Raw genomic sequence first — 25,269 nt, 5'->3', positions numbered from 1 at the left:
TGTGTTGTATAAAGAAAACCTTTTTTATTCTTCTTCTTGAATATATATTTTTTATATTGAATTTGCACTTTTAGATGGTTTATTTTATACTGACAATCTCTATACTGTCTTATGAATAAAGTTCTGATTTTACAATTACAAAACAACCCAAAGCATTCTAATTTTGCCTCTTATTTTCAACAAACATTTTTAAATAGTTATTTTTATTAACTAAATAGAATCTAACTTAAATGTAAGTAGCTGGAATTTTTTATTATTATATTTCTTTCTTTTCTTCACTAGTTTTGGATATGGCAAGGCATGTCCCCCTTTATAGAGCTCTTTTGGAACTTCTCCGAGCTATTGCTTCGTGCACATCTATGGTACCATTGTTGCTTCCCTTGACTGGAGAAAATGGAGAAGAGGAAGAAGAACAGTTAGAATCCCAAGCTTCGGTTGGAACTCTGTTAGCTAAGATGAAGACATGTGTGGATACTTACACTAATCGATTGAGGTATTTCTTGAGATTGATTGATTTTGAGAAATAGCATAATATAACTAGTTTAGTTTAGTTTAGTTTATTGTCATTGCACCTCGTACAATGAAATTAAATGCCATCTTCAATGTACATTATAACTATAAAAATAAAACACAAACACACATCCTTCACATTCTATACAATTGAATTGAAAACCCAATATTGCATTACTATTTCACTATACAATAGAATTCAATATAGTTACTGCCCTGGGATAGAAACTGTTTTTTCAGCCTATTTGTCCTTGTTTTTATTATCCTGTACCGCCTGCCAGGTGGTAATAGTTCAAAAAAAGGGTGCCCAGGATGTGATGGATCTTTAAGAATGTTTTGAACTTTTTTAAGGCAGCGGGATCTATAAAGCTCTTCCAAAGAGGGGAGAAGGCAACCAATGATCCTCTGGGCAGTGATGCTAACCTCTGGAGTGCTGTCCTATCTGCCACTGTGCAATTGGCAAACCATATACAGGTGCAGTAAGTTAAAATACTCTCTCTGGTGCAGCGGTAGAAGGTCACCAGCAGTTTTTCATTCAGTTGTTGCTTCCTGAGAAGTCTCAGGTAGTATAATTTCTGCTGATCCCTTTTGACCAGTGCTGCAATGTGAGTCCCCTAGGTCGGGTCCTCTTTTATGATAACACCCAGAAACTTAAAACTGACCACTTGCTCCACTCGGTCTCCATTGAGAAGCAAGGGCTGGGTGTCTGATCTATTCCTTCTGTAGTCCACTATAAACTCTTTGTCTAAAAACCCTACATAACTCTAGGAAATCTTTTTTTGGAACCAACAGATGCTAGAAATTTTGGATACATTAAAACATTAATATTTAATAAATTGAGACGATCACACCAAAATTCAGAATTGATCTGAATTCCAAAACAAGTGTATTAATAGAAGACAAGACAAAAATTATGAAACCAAATTTAATGTTTTTTAAAGAATAGGACTATGCAGCACTTCATAGGGATGATAACTAACCGTCTATACCTTCTTAAGCAACTCCATCTTACTCTAATCTTAGAGCTCGTGTCCTGGGATCATGTTGAATATTAATTATTATCTTCATAGTTGGTACTTCACTGTATTACAATATTTATCAAGCCACACCTAATTTTTAGTTCGTTTTAAAGCATAAAGGAATTGGAGAAAAAAGACCCCTCCATCTAGATTTTTTAAAAAGCTAAGCTGATTGTAGAACAATTAAAACCCGGTGTAAATAGGAATACTGTGGTGGGTTTTGAACAGTATATTTCTCCAATGGCTGGATTTGAATTATGTTCAAAGTTTTCAGCATTATGAACTTATTTTTTCAAATATTTATGGATATACTGAAAAAATAATGAAATTGTTGGTCCTTATGTGCCCCAACAATTTCTTACCATGCCAATATATGTGTATTGAATATTGAATACAGAAATAGAATATAGAAATTTCAACTGAAATGTACTTAATGTTTGACAGCTGAAAATTATAACTAAATTATTAAATTTGGGCAAAAAGAATAAGACCCAAAACCAAGATTCATATTGGTACATTCCTAGCCTCTTTTTCTTTCATAATGGAACTCAGGTAGACATAGGATACTTGTGATATGTTGCCATTGTTCTTCAGAAATAAACAGGTCATTAATGAGTCAAACATTTCCGAAGAGCATCTTAAATAAGTCCTTGAGGAACCCCAATATTAAAGAAAAAAATGAAAAAGTATCCTTAATAAGAGAACTAAAGAAATAAATGAATTCCCAAAATACACAGTAGAAAAAAATGAAAAAGTAGTCAACTTCTTTCTCACTCAGAATAGTACATAATACAAGCAGAAAACATTGGCAAAATATAATGAAAAAGTATTATAGCAATAATTTGAGTAGAATATATTAATAACAGAAAAGTTATTGCATTGATTCCACGGAATTTGAAAATAATGATGATAATGGAGAAAAATATTATTGCCCACAAGAGGACGAATAGGTATAAAAGCTATCATAGAAAGTCAGCTTGTATTAAGTTTTAGAATGAAAAATGTGCAAAAATCTGGGTCAAGAGAAAGAATATCTTTAAAAAGTTTAGTAAAGAAAAGCAGACAGAATATAATATAAATAAAAGAAAGCAATTGATAATCAGACAATAAAAATAGAAAATAATAATATTAAAAGGGAACATGTTTGCCTGTCCCATGAATTATAAAATAACCAGAAAAGGGGGCAAACAAAATATTTCAGAACAAGAACAACAAAATAAATTTATATGTTAAAGCAAGCATTCAGAATAAAGAAAATACAACAAAAATATCCAGAATCTAGAAGTTGGATTAAGAAAATCAGAACAAATTATAATTCGTATTTCTCCTGACTCCAGATAATAAAAAGCTTTTACTAGGAGAAGGTTTTATGTTGAACAAAAATATTATTTGTTATACTGTAGATGAAAGGCACATTAAAATCTGATAAATAAAAGCAGTAAAACAAGAAGTATTAGCCTATTAGCTTTAATAAGAGTTAGATGACAAATTAAGTTAAACTTAAGAAAAATAAATGAAGAAAAGTAGTCAAATTAATCAGACACAAGGAACTTAGAATAAAATTTAAATGCTGATATTTACGCAAATATTCCATGCACATGTTTCGCAACTTAGCTTATTCAGCATACTAATTATTCTAGTTTCTGAAATAGATTTTATACACTTACTTTGCTAGAATTTAAAGAAGCATTTATCAGCATTGTCTTGATAGAGAAAAATAAATAAAATTTGGATAGAGAAAAAAGGAAAGAAAAAATTTATATATACACGTGTACACACACATACACAAGAAACCTGCATTTGTTGGGGATATGCAAAACTTTAGATAGAGGTGCTTTGCAAAAAATTGCTTTGAAATCTGTTCCCAGTTGTCTCAGCATGTGCATAGGTAGTCAAACCATTTTGTTAACAGTTCTAGCAGAAGTGTGCAATGTATGCACATATGGAAAACTAGAGGCCATTTTCAGGTAGTCTCATAAACCTTGCAAAAGATTTATTGCTTCAGTGTTGTTTTGTTAGAGATGTCCTGTTTATCCGTTTCGAGAAGAATGTGGTTCAAATTCTATATATTAAATTTTATTTTTATTATATGGTTTCCACATTTTAAAGGCACATGCCGGGTTAATCTTTCAATGCGTTATATTTAAAGCATATTTCGTAAACATTTTCACTTCTATCAAAGTTTTTCTTTTTTAAATCTTGTCCAATTTTGACCTATTCTGTAGATCAAAAAAAGACAAGTCAAAACCTGGAGTAAAGTCAGAGTCTTCAGATCAAGAACCAGAGGGGCTGACTCTTTTGGTGCCCGATATCCAAAGGACGGCTGAAATTGTTTACGCTGCGACAACAAGTTTGCGTCAAGCTAATCAAGGTAAATGAGCATGAATTTTTGCATTCCATCTTTTAGTTCTCAACAAGACTGAGATAACAATGAGTTCAAAAATGAAAAACTTTAAAACAAAGTATGGACAAGTAGATAAAAAGTAACATGCAATCATTTTAAAAAATTAAAAAATACATCAAATGTATCTGATGTAACTAATATACCTGGGCAAGAACTTCATCATTCTTCCTGAGACATAGAAAAATGAAACATTACCCCAAGTTCTTTTGCATACGTGTCTCAGGTGTGGAAGATCAAGGCCACACATGAAGTTCCAGTTAAACTGATGTATTGCCTGTGCCCAGGATTCTAGTCAACTAACTGTTAGCATTATTTTGGTGCTAGATGAGCGTTAAGGGAAATTCAAGAAAGGTTGGAATTAAGAAAGGTCTGTTTGGTGTCCATTTGTGGCAATGTAGAGACTCTAGGCCAGGGGTATCAAAGTGGAGGCCCACAGGCCGGATATGTCACACGCAGGCCACGCCCACCCCAGCTCCACAAGGGGAAAAATAATGCACAACGTTGGTTCCAAAAAATGCCATTATGTTTGATTTTAAGCATAGTGTCTCTACAATTAGGATGAGACTGTTTTTTGATTATGCAAAATGGTACTTCTGAATTTTGCAGTAATTTAACAGTCCTGTATTAAATGTTATATGTTTTGTTGTAACCATTACAATAGAGAGAAAATTGGCTGAATCCTCTAAAAAAGCTGCAATGAAACCCAAGCCATTGTCAGTTTTAAGATCTCTTGAAGAGAAATATGTAGCTGTAATGAAAAAGCTCCAGTTTGGTAAGTAAATAATCTATATTATAGCATTAAACAACTCAAAGGCATCTTTGTTGCTTTTGTTGCTTTGAGGTTTAATTTTCAAACACATTTTTAATGGAATATCTATATGAAAGATTGACAAAAGAGATATTTGTATTACTCCTTGTAGTCCTTTCAGAATGTGTTTAATGATTTAGACAATACAAGAAGATACAACCACCCACAATTCCTACCCTCAAAGCTACATATAAATTAAAATTTGCCAAAAATGTTTGTCAAAATTCTGGATATAATTACCTGAAGTTTAGTACAAGTTTAGTATTTGTAATGGAGTAAGAAAGAGAAAACCAGGAGCACTAGCAAAACTTTCAAGGGAAATGCAACTTTGACAAATAAATTTGAAATAAGCAAGAAAGGTAACATTATGCAAATATATTTTGGAAGGCATTTCGAAGAATAAATGTTAGTGAAGCAGAAACAGTATCATAGTTTGAGGAAGACTATTGCTATTTTAGCAAATCTATAAAGAATTCTCTTATGTTTTTTGCAGTTAACACTTACAAGAGAGGAGTATATCTTTACTTCCTTTTTGTGAGCACCAACAGGCATCAGATTGGCCACTATGAGAAAAGTGCTGGACTAAGGAATGTCTTGCCCTAAACCAGGAGAGCTATCCTTGTTCTTAATTCTTAATAACTCACCTTCTCCTATAATTATTGTTATTGTATCATTACTGTTGTATTCTGGAAGAATACATAGGCAGAATAACTTCACAGTTTTAAATTACACAGTATGTAGAGATAGTGTAGATATGAACTGGGGCGGAATTTGGACTGACATTTTAATCTTTTAGAACTGTTTTGTGAAAATATTTTTATCTACTGATTTGTTTTTATTAAATTTAATTATTTTATCCAGTTAAAATTACATTTTTCCTCTCCTAAGTAAGAATGTAATGCTTTTTATTTTTAGATACTTTTGAGATGGTTTCTGAAGATGATGATGGGAAACTTGTGTTTAAAGTAAATTACCACTACATGTCTCAGGTGAAAAATGCCACTGATGCAAACAGTGCTGCTAGAGCCCGACGTCTTGCCCAAGAAGCTGTAACGCTTTCTACGTCACTGCCACTTTCTTCATCATCCAGTGTTTTTGTCCGCTGTGATGAGGAGAGACTAGATATCATGAAGGTAAAAAGCCAAACTTATATCCACTATGCTAGTTAAGTAATATACTTATTGGACCTGGGAAGATTCAAGGGGCAATTTAGGCCTCTGCTTCTATACATCTCTTTCCCACCTGATAGAATTTGATAGTTCAGTTAGTTCGCTTTTCAAGTCTAGTGTTCAAGTTCTTATGGAAACAAGTTTGCCAGAACCCGTCTCCTAAATTTGTTTTAGTTTTATGAACAGAAAGATGACAGAAGAGCAAAAAGGAAACAGGAGAGACAAGTCATTGAAATAAAAAAAACAGAGAGAAGTGAAAACTCTAGGGACTATCATTAGCTGCAGATAAAAGAGGCTGTGCCCATCTGTTTAGGAGAAAGAAGCCAAACAGCCATTCAGAAGTAAGAGTAAAGGTAAATTTAGCCAAAGACTATTGCTTGAAAAAGTAAATTACCGTATATACTCGAGTATAAGTCGACCCGAATATAAGCCGAGGCACCTAATTTTACACAAAAAAAGCGCTTTTTGCCTTTCCCTTCCCGGCTGGGGCTGTTGGGAGTTGCTGCCGCCGGTGCGGCCCCAGTCCTGCGCCGCCTCGGGAAGGAAAGGCAAGCGCTTTTGCCTTTCCCTTCCCGGCTGGGGCTGTTGGGAGTTGCTGCCGCCAGTCCCGCGTCGCCTCGGGAAGGGAAAGGCAAAGTAAAGAACAGGGCCGCGCCGGACCATCGGAGAAACGGAGCAAAGCCGGACACCAGCAGCCGCCTCCTTGGCGCAGAAAGCCTCCCCAACCAGCCAGCCAGTCTCCTCCTCCTGGGTCACACATAACAAACAGGCAGAGAAGGAGGAGAGCAGCTGGCCAGCCGGGAGGCCTCCCGTGCTGCGAAAGAGGCAGCCAACGATGTCCGGCGCCGTCCTGCTCCACGCGCTGGCTGCTTGGACTTGCCGGGCCCGGCACATAGAACAGGGCGATGCCGGATGTTGGAGAAGCCGAGCGGGCAGGCGACCTTGGCTCGCGTTGTTTTCTGAGCCTAGAGCCAGGGCGCTTTCATTGCACGCCGGAGCTTCTTGTCTCGGGAAAAACCGGGCGTCGTTGCTGCCCCTGAGGGAGGGCGATTCTGGGCTGCGCGATTGGGGGACTTCGTGGCTTTGGGTGGGTGGGAGTGAGGACGGACGGAGTCTGTGAAGCGGGGCTTGCCTGCCCTTGCTGGCTGCCTCTGCTTCCTTAGGGGCGGGAAGGGGCTCATCTGGACCAAGGGTGAGTCTCCCCCTCAGTTTCCCCTGAAGGATCTTCCGTCGCTTTTGCCTTCTCCCTACATCTTCCCTCTGTTAAAATTCCCCCCACACACACACATACACTTATTTTCGGGCGGATAGATTTCGTGTCTGAGCATTCTCGCATGACGGTGGGTCTTTCCCCCCTAAAAAGTTAAAAAAAAAAATATATCCTCATGCAAGAACTTTTCTGCTTCCGATTACCCCATGCTTAAAAGTTGCAAAGGAAACACGGAAGCAGGGAAGCACCTGCCCAGCTCCAGAGCTCCACACCATTTTTTTTCAGAGGGAATCTGACTCGAGTATAAGCCGAGGGGGATTTTTTCAGCACAAAAAATGGGCTGAAAAACTCGGCTTATACTCGAGTATATACGGTAGCTAATTAACCAGTTGTAATTTCTATGGCAAATTGTATTCTGATCTGGTTTCTTTTGATTCTTAAGAATAACTGAATTTAACTTTTTCAAAAGGTTTTGATAACTGGCCCAGCAGACACACCTTATGCAAATGGCTGTTTTGAATTTGATGTGTATTTTCCACAAGACTATCCTAATTCACCTCCACTTGTCAACCTGGAAACAACTGGAGGACACAGCGTGAGATTCAATCCAAACCTATACAATGATGGCAAGGTAAATGGTTGGTCAGATTCATTGCAGACCAGTGTGATGAAAACAAATCTTCTGGTCATCCTTGGTGAAGTTGGCATCTACAGTTTTAATTTAGTAGAATGAAAATATAAGATCATAATTTGCTTTGTATAAAATAAAATACTGTTGCCTGGAAAGGCCCCATAAAATACTATTAAGATTGTGTGTGTGTGTGTGTGTGTGTATATTTTTTATATATATATATATATATATATATATATATATATATATATATATATATATATATATATATATATATAAAATTTGTTTTCTGAGGTTCTCGGGGTATTTGTATGTGGATCTTTGGTTATTCGGGTTTTCTCCCGCGTAAGATTGGAAGTATCTAGGCAACATTTCGATGAAGTCTCATTCATCATCTTCAGGCTTCTGTCTTCAGCTCTGTGCTTCTCAGAGTGATGTGAGCTTGCAGCTGCTTCTTCCTTTTAACTGCTAGTGGGGTGTGACTTGATTGGGTGGGGGCTTGGCTGTGTTCTGATTGGGTGGGGTGTGTTCTCATTGGTTGGGGGTTTGGCTGTGTTCTCATTGGTTGGGGGGTTGGCCATGTTCTGATTGGCTGGAGGTGTGTTCTGTTCAGGTGGGAGCTTGGTTGTGCTCAGGTTGGTCACGACCACGAACTCGAAGCCAAACAGCAAGATCACAGCTCACCAGCTCAAATCCCCCAGTAACTAGACCAACCTGAGCACAACCAAGCCCCCACCTGAACAGAACACACCTCCAGCCAGTTAAAAGGAAGAAGCAGCTGCAAGCTCACATCACTCTGAGAAGCACAAAGCCGAAGACACAAGCCTGAAGATGACGAATGAGACTTTGTCAAAACGTCACCAAGTTACTTCCAATTTTACGCGGGAGAAAACCCGATTAACCAAAGATCCACATACAAATACCCGCGAAACCTCAGAAAACATATATATATTCAGATCTACCAGTAAGTAGAAACCAGTCTCTGTATATTAACTGTATTTCTGAATTCAGTGTATAACATCAGAGTTTATTTTCAGTAGAAGATCATGATGATATGTTTTATAATATACCAGTCACCCCTTGAAGACAGAGGAAGACACTTTACCGTTTCTTAAATTATACAGCGCTCATCAGCTTTGGACAGGAGAGAAGCATGTAATAGCATTTATGAAGCCTAAAGGATTGGAGTCCTAAATGGTTCAAAATCTTTATTTTCAGGTTTGTTTAAGTATACTCAATACCTGGCATGGAAGACCAGAAGAGAAGTGGAATCCCCAGACATCGAGCTTTTTACAAGTATGTAACTTTTTCTTCATTAGTGTGTATAAGTCATGATGTTGCAATATATAAATCCTACAACATTTGCATCTAATGTCAGAAATCAAGTACATCACTGCATGAATATTTTCATTTTTCCATCATTGCATCTAGCCCCAGATGCCTTGAAAGCAAGCTGTTAAGTAGAGTGTTTGCGTTGAGATGGTTAAATATAAGTATTCTTTACAAAATGCATATTACTCATGTCCACTATAAACATATTTAGCCATGGTTTCAATAGGTTATCAAACAGCATATGGAAGAGCCTGTGGATAAGCAAGAAAATGTTTATCGAATTGTAGCACAAAATATTTAATCGTTTGATTGTTTTATGTTAAGAAACAAAACGGAAATGGATCTATGTTGACAAGAAAAAAGTGGTAAAAACACAAAGTGCTCCTCCCATGAACAGAATCAACTGTTTTGTAAGCCTTTTTAAAACATTGTTAAAGGCACACTAGTACGTTTAAGGTGTTATGATAGCATATAAGCACTTAAACTGAGCAGAGTATCAATTTGTTAACATGAATCGATCTCTGCAAAGGGGCAATGTTAATGGAAAGCTTCCGTTATTTTTATGTTTTCATTCATTCTAATGTTAAATTATAATATAAAACATTTCTTTTTCTTTCTACAGGTACTGGTCTCTGTGCAATCGCTCATTTTAGTTGCAGAGCCTTATTTCAATGAACCAGGCTACGAAAGATCTAGAGGAACTCCAAGTGGCACACAGAGTTCCAGAGAATATGATGGAAATATACGGCAAGCAACCGTTAAATGGGCAATGCTTGAACAAATCAGAAATCCTTCCCCATGTTTTAAAGAGGTTTGTAATTGTGGTTCTCTAGATGATCTAACTTTGTAAATCTAATGGTCTTCAATGGAACCATAATGTAACCAAGCCAAGGATATGACCTAAAGTACATGTTTCTCATGGAGATAAGGCATATAGATTAAGCAGCCATCGTTCTGTTTCTCAACTAGAACGCCTTTGCTAAGCCTACCAGGCATACTTTTCTTGTTGTTCCTCACATAGTATTCATTCACTCAACAGGGTAGGGAATAGGCCCAAGGAGTGTGGGAACCTAAGAGGACAAGAAGCAGACCCAAAACCTGCAAGGACCCATTGGGGCAGGATGGTGGGGGAGGGGCTGCTGCAGTGTCTCCAGGATGTTTCAGGCAGGTTTGCTCAGCACCGTCATAATTTTGAATGGTCTTTACATTGAGAATTACCTGTATATTGATATGTGAATTTACTAAAACTCTATTTCTCAAAGTAATACAGACCTCTTCCATTTTGCCTACAAGAGTAATTGTTCACAAAGACAAGTAGTAAAAATAGTTCTGCAAATTTTTATTATATAAAGTGAAATCTCATTTTAATATAGTAATTGTGGAGATGCCAATTGTTTGTAAATTATCTGTTTAAAAGAACTAGCTATTCTCCCAGGGCTCGGGGATGGGTAGATGTAGAATTCTTGGCTTGTAGATATTTGTATATATAGTGTATTCTTTGGATGAATGGGTTAGGGTTAGGGTTTTGTGTGTGTGTGTTTGTGTGTGTGTGTGTTATTCTTTGAATAGATTCAGTTTTGTTTACTTATATGTATTACATATTTTTATTTTTTATATTGTTGCTTGTTTTTATATTGTGAGCTACCCAGAGTCATTTTGCAGCCAGGCAATGTCTAAATACACTGCTCAAAAAAATAAAGGGAACACTTAAACAACACAATGTAACTCCAAGTCAATCACACTTCTGTGAAATCAAACTGTCCACTTAGGTAGCAACACTGATTGACAATCAGTTTCACATGCTGTTGTGCAAATGGAATAGACAACAGGTAAAAAGCATAGGCAGTTAGCAAGACATCCCCAATAAAGGAGTGGTTCTGCAGGTGGTGACCACAGACCACTTCTCAGTTCCTATGGTTTCTGGCTGATGGTCTGGTCACTTTTGAATGCTGGCGGTGCTTTCACTCTAGTGGTAGCATGAGACGGAGTCTACAACCCACACAAGTGGCTCAGGTAGTGCAGCTCATCCAGGATGGCACATCAGTGCGAGCTGTGGCAAGAAGGTTTGCTGTGTCTGTCAGCATAGTGTCCAGAGCATGGAGGCGCTACCAGGAGACAGGCCAGTACATCAGGAGACGTGGAGGAGGCCGTAGGAGGGCAACAACCCAGCATCAGGACCGCTACCTCCGCCTTTGTGCAAGGAGGAACAGGAGGAGCACTGCCAGAGCCCTGCAAAATGACCTCCAGCGGGCCACAAATGTGCATGTGGCTGCTCAAACAGTCAGAAACAGACTCCATGAGGGTGGTATGAGGGCCCGACGTCTACAGGTGGGGGTTGTGCTTACAGCCCAACACCGTGCAGGACGTTTGGCATTTGCCAGAGAACACCAAGATTGGCAAATTCGCCACTGGCGCCCTGTGCTCTTCACAGATGAAAGCAGGTTCACACTGAGCACATGTGACAGACGTGACAGGGTCTGGAGATGCCGTGGAGAACGTTCTACTGCCTGCAACATCCTCCAGCATGACCGGTTTGGCAGTGGGTCAGTAATGGTGTGGGGTGGCATTTCTTTAGGGGGCTGCACAACCCTCCATGCGCTCGCCAGAGATAGCCTGACTGTCATTAGGTACCGAGATGAGATCCTCAGATCCCTTGTGAGACCCTATGCTGGTGCAGTTGGCCCTGGGTTCCTCCTAATGCAAGACTATGCTAGACCTCATGTGGCTGGAGTGTGTCAGCAGTTCCTGCAAGACGAAGGCATTGATGTTATGGACTGGCCCGCTCGTTCCCCAGACCTGAATCCAATTGAGCACATCTGGGACATCAAGTCTCGCTCCATCCACCAATGCCACGTTGCACCACAGACTGTCCAGGAGTTGGGGGATGCTTTAGTCCAGGTGTGGGAGGAGATCCCTCAGGAGACCATCCGCCACCTCATCAGGAGCATGCCCAGGCATTGTAGGGAAGTCATACAGACACGTGGAGGCCACACACACTACTGAGCCTCATTTTGACTTGTTTTAAGGACATTACATCAAAGTTGGATCAGCCTGTAGTGTTTTTTTTCACTTTAATTTTGAGTGTAACTCCAAATCCAGACCTCCGTGAGTTGCTAAATTTGATTTCCATTGATAATTTTTGTGTGATTTTGTTGTCAGCACATTCAACTATGTAATGAACAAAGTATTTAATAAGAATATTTCATTCATTCAGATCTAGGATGTCTTATTTTTGTGTTCCCTTTATTTTTTTGAGCATTGTATAAATAAATAAAGTGTATCGTTGCCAGCAATGTATATCATTTCTGCAACGACCTTATTTGTACAATTGAGAAACATGTACATTTGAAAAATTGAACCAATGACATAATATTTCTTCCTGCAAATTTAACATTATTTTATAAAAGCATCTTATGGAAAAACATCTTTTAAATTAAGAACATTCTTTTTTTCATTTTATTTGATTGTTCAGTGTCCCATATCTAATTATGCATACAAGTTTAGAGGACATCCTAAAGAAAGAATACATTCAAAGAAAGCAATAGGAATATCTTGTTTTTGCTAAACAAAGTAATATTTAAACCCTGTTCACTTCCTTGAAGTTTCCTCTGCACTATACTTACTTTGTTGGAAGTAGCATTCCTAAAGCATTTGCAATTGTAGAAGTTGGCAGTAGAAACTGAATTACCGATTTATAATTAAAACAATGGTGAGCCTGAACATTGCACAGAAAAGGGCTTTGATACTTAAAGTACAATGAAAACAAGCCGGACCACTAGCTTCCACTTTTTAAGGCCATGACATGTTAAAGACAGCTCTAATGAAATACATAGTTGGCTCCTGTTCTCCTCTAATTATCTGTACATTTCTTTACTTACTGCCAAATTTGGAAGTGACCTTGCAAACTTCCATTTGGAGCCAAAATAAATCATGCATAGCCCTGGCCTTGTTTAAGATTATATATGTGTCTCTCTCTCATCATCCATCAGTCGTATAACCCCCACCATTGTAATACATTACTGCTTAGTTAACTCCTTGTGATTTTTTGTTTCTGACACAGTATATATAGTAGGTATTGTTGCCAAGTATTTTTTGCAAAATTTTCTAAAGCATTGTGTGCAGTTAATAGATAAAATATCTATTGGCATTTTTAGTGCAAAATCCTAATGGTCCCTTGGAATTAAATTTGGCCAATAGTAGCATTAAATTAACCTAATAGAAGCATAAATAGATCAGTGCATAGAGTGCCAGCATTCCTTCAATTGTATTTAAGGCTTGAGTATTGTACCACAAAACTATATGTTCCTAAACCTTCCCATTTTCTTAGCAATTTTTTTTGTAATCTTAATCATAAATAATATTCAAAGAGGTTGTTTTTAAACAATGGATGACTTCAACTGTACTTAAAGCTAGTAGGAGTTATATTTGGGTTTCTTTATTTACTTCTTTATTTAATTATTATATATAATCATCCAACTATCAGATTGGGACTTTGGGTGAATAACATAGAATTAAAACCAAATACAAACACTAACAAAAATAAAAACAATAGAACAATAATAGATACTTTCATATCAATCATTGCATTTCTATCTCAATTTTGAGGCACCAGGAACTATCATGATAAATCAAAACAGAAACATCTCTCTTTTGCATAAGATAAGGTTTATAAATAAAAGGTTCTTCATGTAATTTGTTATCAAGACTTTATATATTAAAGGTAGAACAAGTGTCTAAGGCTTATTTCACACTCCTAGTTAAACGTGATTTTTTTTTAAATTTGATAAGCATTAAGCTGCATGAAATTCAATAAAGAACCCCTTTCCTTTCAGTTCTTTAAAATCTTCTCAGTTGAATGGCTGGTAAACTGAATAAAAAACAGGGAAGTAACTCATGATTCAACATATTAAAATCCATTTAAGAATTGTTTAATCTATAATAAAACTTTAACATCAAATTAAAATACAATAAAGAAAATTTAGCTAAGAATGTGAGCTCAAACACAAGTAAGTCTACTCATTATGGAGTTTTTATTATTTATTTATATCCCATCTTTTATTATTTTTACAAGTAACTCAAGTTGGCAACCATATCGAACACACCTTCCTCCTCCCATTTTCCCCACTGCAACAACCCTGTGAAGTGAGTCACACTAATAGTGACCGGCCCAAGATGGTAATCTTGCCCCCCGGCTTTTTGACTCCCCCGCTTTTATGAGTAAGGCAGGACTTGAATTCACTGTCTCTTGCTTTGTAGGCTGGTGCCTTAACCACTAGGCCAAACTGGTTTTTGTTGACCAAAAAAAGTAAAAGATCAAGCCACGCGGTTGCTCTCCTTCCATCCCTTGTGAGAATAAATTTGCACCAGCATCCATTGATCTCACAGATAGTCAGATATTAAAAGTCATACAGGGCAAATTGGTAAATAGAAAATTTTCTGAGATACTCAGGTTCATGTATGGTAAACACACACCTTTTGGAAGATTGTTAAACAAAACAAATTTAAATGTAAATATTGTACGAATGTTATTTTCATAACTGAAAACAGTTGTATTTGTTCTAATCACTTTGGTCTGTGAAATAAATATGTTGCAAGGAGATGCTGTTTTGTAGATGTTTTGTTTAGTAAGAGGGAAGAAAGTTTATGTGAGAATTTTTTGAATAATGAAATTATTTTTTAAAAAAATCAGTATTGTACCCATTAAAAATTGTACTCTTAGTTAAACCAATTTAATTATTTAATTCAATTCTCAAGATTGTTTCTCATCATAAACATAAAGTCTATCAGCAGTGCTTTAAAGTAGCCATATCTTTTCCCACTGTATTTGCCCCATGAACTTAGGAAATGAAGCAGTTCATTTCGTGTTCATAAACATCAGAAGCATTGTGAAGCTATACTTGCTCTTAATACATAGGATGGACATGTGGATATTTTAGACCTGAATATATATTAAACACTTAGATAATTTAAAACTGTAAATTCATAGCTAATTCTTATTTCTGTTCCTATTATTTGTTATAGGTTATACATAAACACTTCTACTTGAAGAGGATAGAGATTATGGCTCAGTGTGAGGAGTGGATAGCAGATATACAGCAGTACAGCAGCGATAAACGGGTAGGCAGAACTATGTCTCATCACGCTGCAGCTCTAAAGGTAAGAAGCTAAAAATCATATGCATTCATGGCTATCTTCAGCAAGAAAGAGTGAGTGAGTGGGTGAATGAATGAATGAATGAATGAATGAATGCATATATTAAGGTAGGAAGTTCCTTAAAAATTAGACCTTATGCATACTAAACCTGTTGCCAGATTGAATTGTTTTTATTGTCTTTTTCCTTCTTTTTGGTTTGGAAAATATTCTCCCCACACTAATGTTGAAGCATTTTAAAATAACTATCACTTCCTTTTATGGAAAACAGTGTTTTTAGTAGGAATAATTTTGGACAAGAGAACCTGCCTTCACTTTTCAAGAACGAAGTAATTCTTCGCCCAAATATTCCTTTGTTCTTGAACTTTTGTTTCTGTATCCCATTTCCAACAAGTCATTTTTTAAAAAAAAAAAAACCTGCTTTCTACTTTCATTCCAGTGTTACACATCCATTTCCAGCTTTTCAAGGACCATTCTGGAGTTAGGTCTTTTTTTTTAATCAGTGTTTTCCAAGTAGATTGTTATGCGTTAGCTGAGCAGCACTGCTCTCTTCAGATCCATGCTCATCTTATAAAAATTTAATCCATATGTTGGGCCTTTCTGCGTGGAATTTCTTTCTTGACATATGCAGGGCAGCTCCTTCTCCCCAGCTTTTTTATGTTCTTTTATCCAACAATGTAAACTTGTCTGGACCTCTGCTCCACAGAGATGAGTTTTTAGAAATGTAGTCTTTTTTTCAGTTAGGAGAAGTCGATCCCCTTCCAAGTAATAAACCTAGCTTCTTACCAAAAGTATGATGGAGAAGAATGGTTACTTAAGTGCTGCTGTAATTCTTCTCCCATTTCAAGTCTCAGAAACTGAAGGGTGTTCTTGAAAACTGTGCCTAGTCATGTGTACAATGCATGGGATGTGTTTCCCATAAGCGCTAGAAAATTCCACTTGGTTTTGTATAATCATGTAACCCATATATGTGAATTCACTGATAAATGCTTGAATAACTTCGGTTACAGGTAAGTCAACCATTTTCTCTCTTGATCCTGCACTTGAATCTGCTGTTCCATTCCTAGGAAGGCTAAAAGTTAAGAAAATTAGAAAGGTATTATAAAAGATGGCATATCTATATCCAAGCAATCTTTAAAGTATGGTATCAAATGACATCTACCAATAGCATTAGAAAGAGCTTCTCCCACTAGCTGAAGGTGGCTACTGTAAATTTCTTTAAAATCTTGCTCTTGGTTTGTGAGATAAATCACTCTCTGTATTATTCTCAGTTAATACAGTCCTGAGATATAAATCCCACCCAGTTCAATGGGACTGGTTTCTTTTAATTTCTGTACAATTTCTGCTAGTCCATAATTTAGCAAGCAAATAACAAACCAGCCTTGGCTCTTATCACCATATAAAATGTATAATGGTTTTTACTCTAATGGGGTCTCAAACTCAAACTGCTGTGAAAGGGAACCTTTCCTATCTATGTTTCTGTGCACAGCGTCACACAGCTCAGCTGCGGGAAGAGCTTCAGAAACTCCCCTGCCCTGAAGGCTTGGACCCAGATGTGGATGACCCTGACGAGAGATGCAGTGCCATGACTAGTATTGAGGACACTCTCTTGCACGAGCAAGTCCAACCAAGCAGCAGTAAAGACCTCCCAAGTGACTTCAAATTATGAGCTATGTTGACATGGACTTAATAGACAGGCAAGGCTTTGAAGCACAAGCCAAATATGTCAATATTTGTATCTAAGAAGCTAATTATGTAATAGGTAAAGAAATTGAAACTCTAATATGCCCTTCAGGATATACAGTTTAATTCAAGATGATCTTTTATTTACCTGTACAAGAGTGTAAACTTTTTTGTGCTTTTATTTTCCAATTGTGAGAACCACTGATTGGTATGTTTAAAAGTTATGTATACAAGAATGGATAAATCACTGTTATATAAGGGAAGCTACCTTAGGAAAGAATGTTTACTGAATGTTTATTATTTTTTTTTACTTGTAGAGTGAGGGCAGTTGTAACAGAATATATATTGGTCATTCTTACAGCTACTATTTAAAGTCAGACAGTTTTCACTGAATTTGATAGATTTTACGTTTGGCCATATCTCCATTCTCATATTTGATTTCTAAAGAGAACCTTCTGTATTCTTCAATAAAGATCAAATGGACATGCTCCGTCTTATGCTTTACTGGTACCTTTTTTAAATAATCTTGCCATGAATACATTATAGTTGGAGACTTGCATTTGTATGACTGAATTTATTACAGTCAACATATTTAATTTTATGCTTAATTAATTCTAAAATGCAGTTGAAATAAATGCACATGGTTTTACCTCAGCCAAAATGTGGACTACTGAATTAATCTTTTTAAATTTTTTATTAATAACTCAGTGATTTTTACTCAAGCAGACAAAATATTTTGCACAATTGAAGAATTTTGAAGATTTCTTGCCCACTATTAAAATGTATTTTTTAAAAACGGGATTTTGAATTAAGCAAAAAATACTAGTTGGATATTTAGAAATATTTTCTCAAATATTTCATTTGAGAGGTTTACATATTGCCCTGAGTCAGATGATTGAGCTGTCCTCTCATCTATTTTCCAAATATTAATTTGGATATAGTGAGATTTTTTTCTGTAATCAGATGGTTCAAAGCTAATAGATTACTAGATTCAGTATGTGTAACATTTGGAAACACAGAAGGAGAGTTATATTTGGAAGTAGAAACAGGTTTACAAATATTTGTTGGCAATATTTTATTTATCATTTAATATTATCCCTATTATATTCTCAAAATAAGATGTATTTCAGATTAAGCACCACTTCTTGATGTGTCTTATGGCAAGGATGGACATATTTTTCAAAGCTTTAAAGCTAAGCTGTGATTGCAGCAAAGGAAATGTAATAATAGCAACAAAGTTGGTTTTACACCATCATAAATGCTACATAGATATGGTACAACAATATATTTAACAATGTATTCATTCATTCCTAGTATTGGCTACTAACATCTTCTTTTCATCAGTAAAGGGATAGTGAAACTTTTTATATTTCCTGAAAAGTCAATTATTCAACAAAACTTTGGTGTTTGCCCTTACTCAGAATGAATTTTGTTCTAATGTCATGTTAGCCACATAACATTATTTGAGCATAGGGCAACATTTCCTACCTTTATTCTGGTAGTATGATTGTAACACGTCTCGTATTCAAAATATCACCAACTGGAAAAGAAGAAAAAAATTGGTTGAAACAATATATAGAACAAACAGCCATAAATGTTTTTAAACAAGATCTATGAGGGAAGAATTTATTCAATGCATGATTTAACTTTTAGACCACTGATGCAATTGTACTGGATCTTCTCTTGGCTCAACCAGCATTTAATACAGTGGAAAATCTTACACAAATTCTTTCTTTTGACTATAAAGTTATATAAATATGGCTGACCTGTGGAAAAGCCACTTCACTATTATCATTGCTTGTCCTTGTATCTGTGGCTCTTGATACAAAAGAAGAAATTATGATATAATCCAGAACTTGCAATTTTTTTTATCCTCTCCTAAATAAGGCCCGCTGAAGAGCCATAACATTGCTAGTATGGCTTTATAAATAGAAAACATAATGTACCATAAAAAAGATCAAACTTCAGAATTAGTAATAGATGGATTATTTGATGTATGAAATGGAATCCTCCAATGATTTCTGTTGGGACTGGTTTGCTTTAATTGATTGATAATAATTCTGAAATCCGGAGTGGCCCAGTTTGTATTGCCACAAAATAATTCAGGGTGGGGGGAAAATTAAATTATGAAATGATCCCAGAACACGTCTCCAAGTGAGTGAAATAACTTTAAAGTAAAAGCTACATTAAGGATAATTAAATACCAAGTGTTGCATGTGTTTCAAAAATTCAAATATACACTTACAGAGCCTAAGCCCAATATTTGTGCTTCCCTAGTTGGCCATTCAGCCACAAAGAATGCTGAGTTGGACAAACCTTGGCCTGATCCATCAGAGTTATTTTAAGTGTTGCTGCCATCTTCAACTCTGGGCAAACATTGCTGCTCAACTATACAATTCCTTTTCATAGACCATCTTTTTAGGTTGGTAAAACATTTCAATGATTAAAACTACATGGGCACTTTCACAAAAGAGCTTTCATGGGAAGGCTCTCTGTTTACAAAAGGGACACAATGAAGGGAATTAGCTAAAAAGCATCTTTAGCAAATAGAGAAGAAAGAAGAAGGGAAGGGAAGGAGGGAGGGAAGGAAGGAAGGAAAGTTTAGAATGCTTTCTTACAACCTCCACAGTTTTGTCTTTTTTCCTGAGTTGGTGGACAAGCCTGCAACTGTTGTTTCTATTTTTAAAGAATGGTCTGCAAACTTTGGCAAGATGCTTTGTAGGTGGGATAGAAGCTTGGCAGTGTGAAGAGAAGCTCCCATAAATGTCACAGTGCCAACCCTTCTCTTAACGCACTGTCATTGAATACCGTTATACTGGAAATGCCTACTAGAAAACAATTGTGTTCAATATAGAGAAAAGGATCTGGTTGACATCATGAATTGATTCTTATACACAGCAATCTTGCTTTATTCCAAATTGCTACTTCTGGCTGTTATCCCTTGAACTGTTTTTGCCCCAAAGTTTCCATTTGCTATCCCTTTCCTTCCTCCCATGAATTTTCCTCTTCGTAGATTTACGGATTCATTTAGCTTCATAATATCTGATGGAGTTACATTGCACCGCAAGATGTGTTCTGTCTGAGAAACAAGCTCATAACTTCAGAAACATTTTTTTCAGAATTGCGGCTTACTCTCTTGGTTCTCTGCTTATATTTGAACTTGTAATTTTCCTTCCTCCCTCCCTTTGTGAAACGTGTTGTTATGAGGGACAAATTGTTGCTATTACCTTTTTTAGCAATTTTGCTTAGAAAGATAAGTGAACTGTTTTATTAAACTAAAGATTTATGAAGTCATTTTGACATAGATATCTTGGAAGGAGACTATGTCATTCCCATTAAAGGCATGAAATAATATTGATATTTATTTATTAACTTTGTCCTTGCATTTGGAATGCCACTCTGACGCACCACTTTGCTCTAAAAATGCACAGCTATTGCCGGTTTAATTGCCATTAACTAACATGCCTCTGTATCATATTCCATGTATTTTATGCTCTATGAAATCAGGGTTGATTGCTGGAAAACACAATTATCCATCTAATGAGATGTAAAATTTTAGCCGTAAGTTAGGGGAGAGTTCCACAGTATTTGGTGCCCTCTAGAACACTGCTTATTATATATCTGGAGTTTATGGAAGCTGGCATCCTAGGCATCGTCAGAGGACCAGATTGGGAATGAATAATCTAAGTAGAATATGTTCACAATAAAATGTTTTAGAGGGATGTATTGAACTTTTTTTCATTATTTCATTCAATTATGTCCAATTTTTGAGACTGCCTGGACAAGTCCTTGCAGTTTTCTTGGCAAGGTTTTACAGAAATGGTTTGACATTGCTTCCTTTTTAGGGCTGAGAGAGATTGACTGGTTAAAGGTAATTTAGCTGGTTTTGTGTCTAAGGCAGGATTAAAATTTACAGTCTCCTGGTTTCTAGCCTGATGCTTTTATCCCTATACTAAGCTGGCTCATATTGAATTTATAAACTTCCTTTTTTGCTAATGAAGAACACCAACTAACAGTCATATCCAAAAGCAGATTATACAGTACATCTTGAGTATAATCTTTTATACATATTTTAAATGTGTAAATGAATGCAAAAATTTTAAATTTGCCTCTTCAAGTCTCCTTGATGCAGTTTTGCCTTACAAAACGTGAACATCTTAAAACAATAGATTGAATGAGAAAATTCTTTTGCTTCATAGCTTATGCTTTTAACAGACAGTATATTAACTAGATTTATCTTCCAAGGTTTCATATCATTGTCATATTATGTTAGCAGACAAAGACATAAATATTGTGATTTCTTCTTAATCATCAAAACCTAAATAAATTGAATTTTCTTCTTATTTATCTTCAGGAATTAAAATAGTTCTGCAGTGCTCTTTTGTTCTCCATCTCTGCAATCATTATCCTTTGTCTAAAACAGTCTTTCTCAATATGGGTACCTCCCATCATTCCAGTTCACTGCTCTGCTAGCTGAGAGAAGGCTTGGTTTACAACATCTAACAAATTCAATATTGCTGTACTTATTGCATAGCAGTGTGAGATCGGCACATCACAATCCAAAACCAGGGGACATGAATTAGGTTAGTCTTCCTTTTAGAAGTAAATAAAGGATTGTTTTATACAGAGAGAAGAGCATCAGTTACTCAAGGTTAACTCAGTCCTGCAGTTTGGTTCAGAATGAAGAGATTGTTTATGCTGGCTAATAGTGCTTGGCGTCAACACATTAGGAGGGTGGCTGGCCTGGTTGAGGAAAGCTGCTGGAAATACTTCTAAAACTAATCCACAAACCTAATGAATTATGAGCTTTTTAGGGGATTGACGTTCAAACCAACAGGATACATTTGCTCTACCTCAGGAGAAAATTTCTCTTGTTCAAGCCCAATTTGTCATGTCTGATAGACTCATCGTTCTAGGTATTTTGGCGGCGATGCAGTACAGGTAGTCCTTGACTTACAACAGTTCATTTAACTGTTGTAACATGACCATTCAAAGTTACGATGGCAGTGAAAAATGTGACTTACGACTATTTTTCACAGTTATGACCTTTGCAGCTTCCTACGATCATGTGATCAAAATTCATATGCTTGGCACCAGGTTCATATTTATGACCGTTACTGTGCCGCAAGGTCATGTGATCACCTTTTCTGACCTTGTCACAAATCAATGGGGAAGCCAGATTCACTTAACAACCAGATCACTAACTTATCAACTGCAGTGATTCCATGTGGCAAGAACAGTTGTAAAATGGGGGAAAACCAGAGGTGGGCTGCTGCCAGTTCACACCAGTTCAGGTGAACCGGTAATTAAAATTCTGCACAGTTCAGTGAACCAGCAAATCCCAGCACTGGCTGGCCCCACCCCCACATTTTTCGGCTTGTTTTTTAGCCATTTTCAAGCTGTTTGGGGGGGGGCTGTTTTTCTGGCCATTTTGGGGCCATGTTTGGGTCGTTTTTCGGGCCAAAACTGACCTGAAAATGCGCCCAAAAAACCAGGCTGAAAAACAGGCAAGGGCGGGGCCAGCCAGTGCTGGGATTAGCCCCATTCGGCTGAATCTTACCTCTTTGAGACGACTGGCCGTGAGGTGGGGCTTGGTATGATGAGTGATGTCACCCACAAAGTCACATGACCATGCCTACCCAACCAGAGAACCGGTTGTTAAGTTATTCCAATCCCACCACTGGGCAAAACTTATTGGTCTCACTTAACAACACCAATTTTGGGCTCACTTGTGGTCGTAAGTCAAAGATTACCTGTAGAACTTTGTCATAACAGTGTTCTAGAATATTGTTTTTTATTTCCAGGTTCATCTAGAAACCTGAGATTTCTTGTTGCCTCTTGCAAGAGTTGTGTGGGGGATATATAAACACTTTTTTCAAATAAAATCAATTTTTCTGTCGCTATTTGTCTTTTAATATTCCCAAATGTGTGTTCTGAGAGACTTGACAAAGTCTAGACCATATCAGAAAGAAAAATTTTAAAAAAAATTATAAAGAAGCTTTTTCTGATCTTATAAATGCTTTTATAAGTTTACATCATAATCCCATAAGCTACCCTTTCTAGTTTTCAAACTCATAAATCACAAGTTCATTTTTTCTTTTTTCTTCACCAAAAAGTCCATAAATTTTTTTCCTAGTCACTAATAAATATAATAATTCATCCTTCTCTATGCAAACAAGTTAACCTTGCCATCTCTGTTAGTTCAATCATTTTCAACCATTCCTCTGCTGTGGGTATATTGGAGTCTTTCCAGTTTTGTGCATACAATATAGTAGTCTCACGAAGAATGTCTCAATTTCAAAAGTTTGTCATACAATATTCTTGCTACTTGAGAAATGCAGAGTGCATTCACATTGTATTACAAATACTTCTTCCATACGTCTTCAGTTTAGCATTTCTTCTTTAATTAGATTGTTTTGGGGTTGTAGTTGTTTTCAACTTCTCAGCAGATCCAGTAGCACATCGTATTTCCTTCTCATTTCACATCAATTTCGTGAGATACTGTACATGATCAGTCTAAGAACCAGAGTCTGGTCCAAAGTCACCCAATGAATTTCATCAGTAAAGAAGAAGCTTCCCAAGTTGTTTTTCTTTTAAACCCTCTTCCTGTTTATTCCTTCAGTTAATTAAAAAGGAAAAAGGGAAACAATGCAAGCAAATCACATTTTTTTAAATTGCCAACCATATTCAAGCAACTTTCATCTTTACAGCAAAGCCATTAATCACCATAAACTCATTTTGTCTAAAAGCAGTAGTAATAGATTGTTCTATGTAAATCACTTTATTGCCTTGTCTGATGTCAGTTTACTGAAATAGACATGCTAATAAATACTTCCCATGGGAGCACAGTTTGTTTTGAAGGTTGGTGGGAGGGGTCTCTTTCAATTGCTGGCAAGGGTTGTGTGTTGAATTTAATTTCTGCAAAATAATACTTTCAAAATATCAAAATGGACCCCCCTCTCTCTCTCTCTCACACACACACACACACACACACACAATCTAAATCTGAATGCAGAGCCACAACATAGATTCTAGAACAAGATGCCCTTGGAATATGATTATAATGAGTCTGAAACATCTTGATCTAGAATTAACAAACTACTTTGCTCAGGCCTTCTGTTGTACAAACTCACAACTGAATCAGTGCTGCTTGGTGAATTGCACCACAATATTTTAAATAAGGTCAAATTGGGCTTTAAAAATGGAGACCCTGCTGCTTAAGTGTTGTACCTTATGATTCTTGATGTATTTTTTTCTTTTTATGTACACTAAGAGCATATGTTATGCACCAAAGGCACACAATATTCCTTGTGTGTCCAATTACACTTCGCCAATAAAGAATTCTATTCTATTCTATTAATTGAATGAACACTAGCACATAAATGAGCCCAATCCGTATACATTCTGAACTGACTCAAGAACTTGTTACATGGGAGATCATAAAGAGATATTTCTGAGTTCAGCATTTCACTAATAGCCAGCGTTTTACAGGATTCTTTACCATATTGATCAAATTTTTAAAACAGATTTTTTTAAAAAGTACAGCAAAAAACAAGGTTGAACTAGATGTAGCACTGCTTAGGAAAAAAAAAAAACTATTAAAAGCAGATGACTGTCATCTCCCAAAGGTCCTCCAAATATGCAAGAAGTCAATGTAAACATTTTCAGGCATGGAGTAGAGTAGAGCATGCCTACTCTACTTTTCTTTTTCTTAATTGTACCAAAGAAATGAAGCAGAGGAAAAAATACTAACAGACTTTCTAGTTTTGAGTGTCCTGTTTCCTCAAGTGGTGGCTTTCTGTCTATGCATGGAGCATCTCTGAGGCAGCAATGCTCTCACAGTTGCCATCATGTAATATAAAAGGCCACGGGGGAACTCCCTGATGGATTGTTCCTTCCATCATTTTCCAAGCTTGAAGAGGGAATCTGACAGCGATAGCAAGGTAATGTATTTTAAACCAAGTCTACAGTTGTAAACGAAGCAGTACTATCCCAGTCCATTCTTGCCTTTTTGTTTCTCCTGATGGTGACAAAAAGTGACAGGCTTTGAAAATCTACCCGAAGCCACGTTTCCATTTCCTCCAGCACTCGAAGTGCCAAATTATGCTAAAGCCAACAGCCAGCCCACTGTTGAAAGAGCCCACAGCATCTACAATGTATTACAAACTGAACATGTTCCTCTTTAATATTTGCATTAAGGTTCTTTTCCCTCTCTAATCGTCAATGTTTTCTAGTCATATGTGCTGAAACTCAGTCAGAGCAAATGACAAAGGCACTCTGGACGAAAAGAAATGGTATATTAGCAGCTACTTCAGAGAAATGTGCAAGCAAGCTAGAAAGAATTCAGAGAGAT

At 36.6% G+C, this 25,269-nt stretch overlaps 1 protein-coding gene across 10 annotated transcripts in view; it reads left to right on the top strand.

Moving 5' to 3' along the window:
• BIRC6 (baculoviral IAP repeat containing 6) overlaps positions 1–17,403 on the top strand; it is a 148,850-nt gene extending 131,447 nt beyond the window's left edge. For all 10 annotated transcript variants that reach the window (XM_087966334.1, XM_087966355.1, XM_087966335.1 and 7 more), the window contains 9 exons: positions 283–493; positions 3,755–3,900; positions 4,595–4,705; positions 5,657–5,874; positions 7,590–7,751; positions 8,970–9,047; positions 9,706–9,894; positions 15,105–15,239; positions 16,723–17,403. In XM_087966334.1, coding sequence (XP_087822460.1) covers positions 283–493; positions 3,755–3,900; positions 4,595–4,705; positions 5,657–5,874; positions 7,590–7,751; positions 8,970–9,047; positions 9,706–9,894; positions 15,105–15,239; positions 16,723–16,902 — 1,430 coding nt within the window. In that variant the 3' untranslated portion in view covers positions 16,903–17,403. The remainder of the gene's footprint in view (positions 1–282; positions 494–3,754; positions 3,901–4,594; positions 4,706–5,656; positions 5,875–7,589; positions 7,752–8,969; positions 9,048–9,705; positions 9,895–15,104; positions 15,240–16,722) is intronic.
• The last annotated feature ends 7,866 nt before the right edge of the window (positions 17,404–25,269 follow it).

Source organism: Notechis scutatus, chromosome 1 (assembly GCF_049901735.1).
Source record: "Notechis scutatus isolate UNSWTSFEM ecotype Mainland chromosome 1, rNotScu1.2, whole genome shotgun sequence".
In the NCBI taxonomy this organism is placed as follows: domain Eukaryota; kingdom Metazoa; phylum Chordata; class Lepidosauria; order Squamata; family Elapidae; genus Notechis; species Notechis scutatus.
This window is presented reverse-complemented; position numbering and strand designations above follow the sequence as displayed.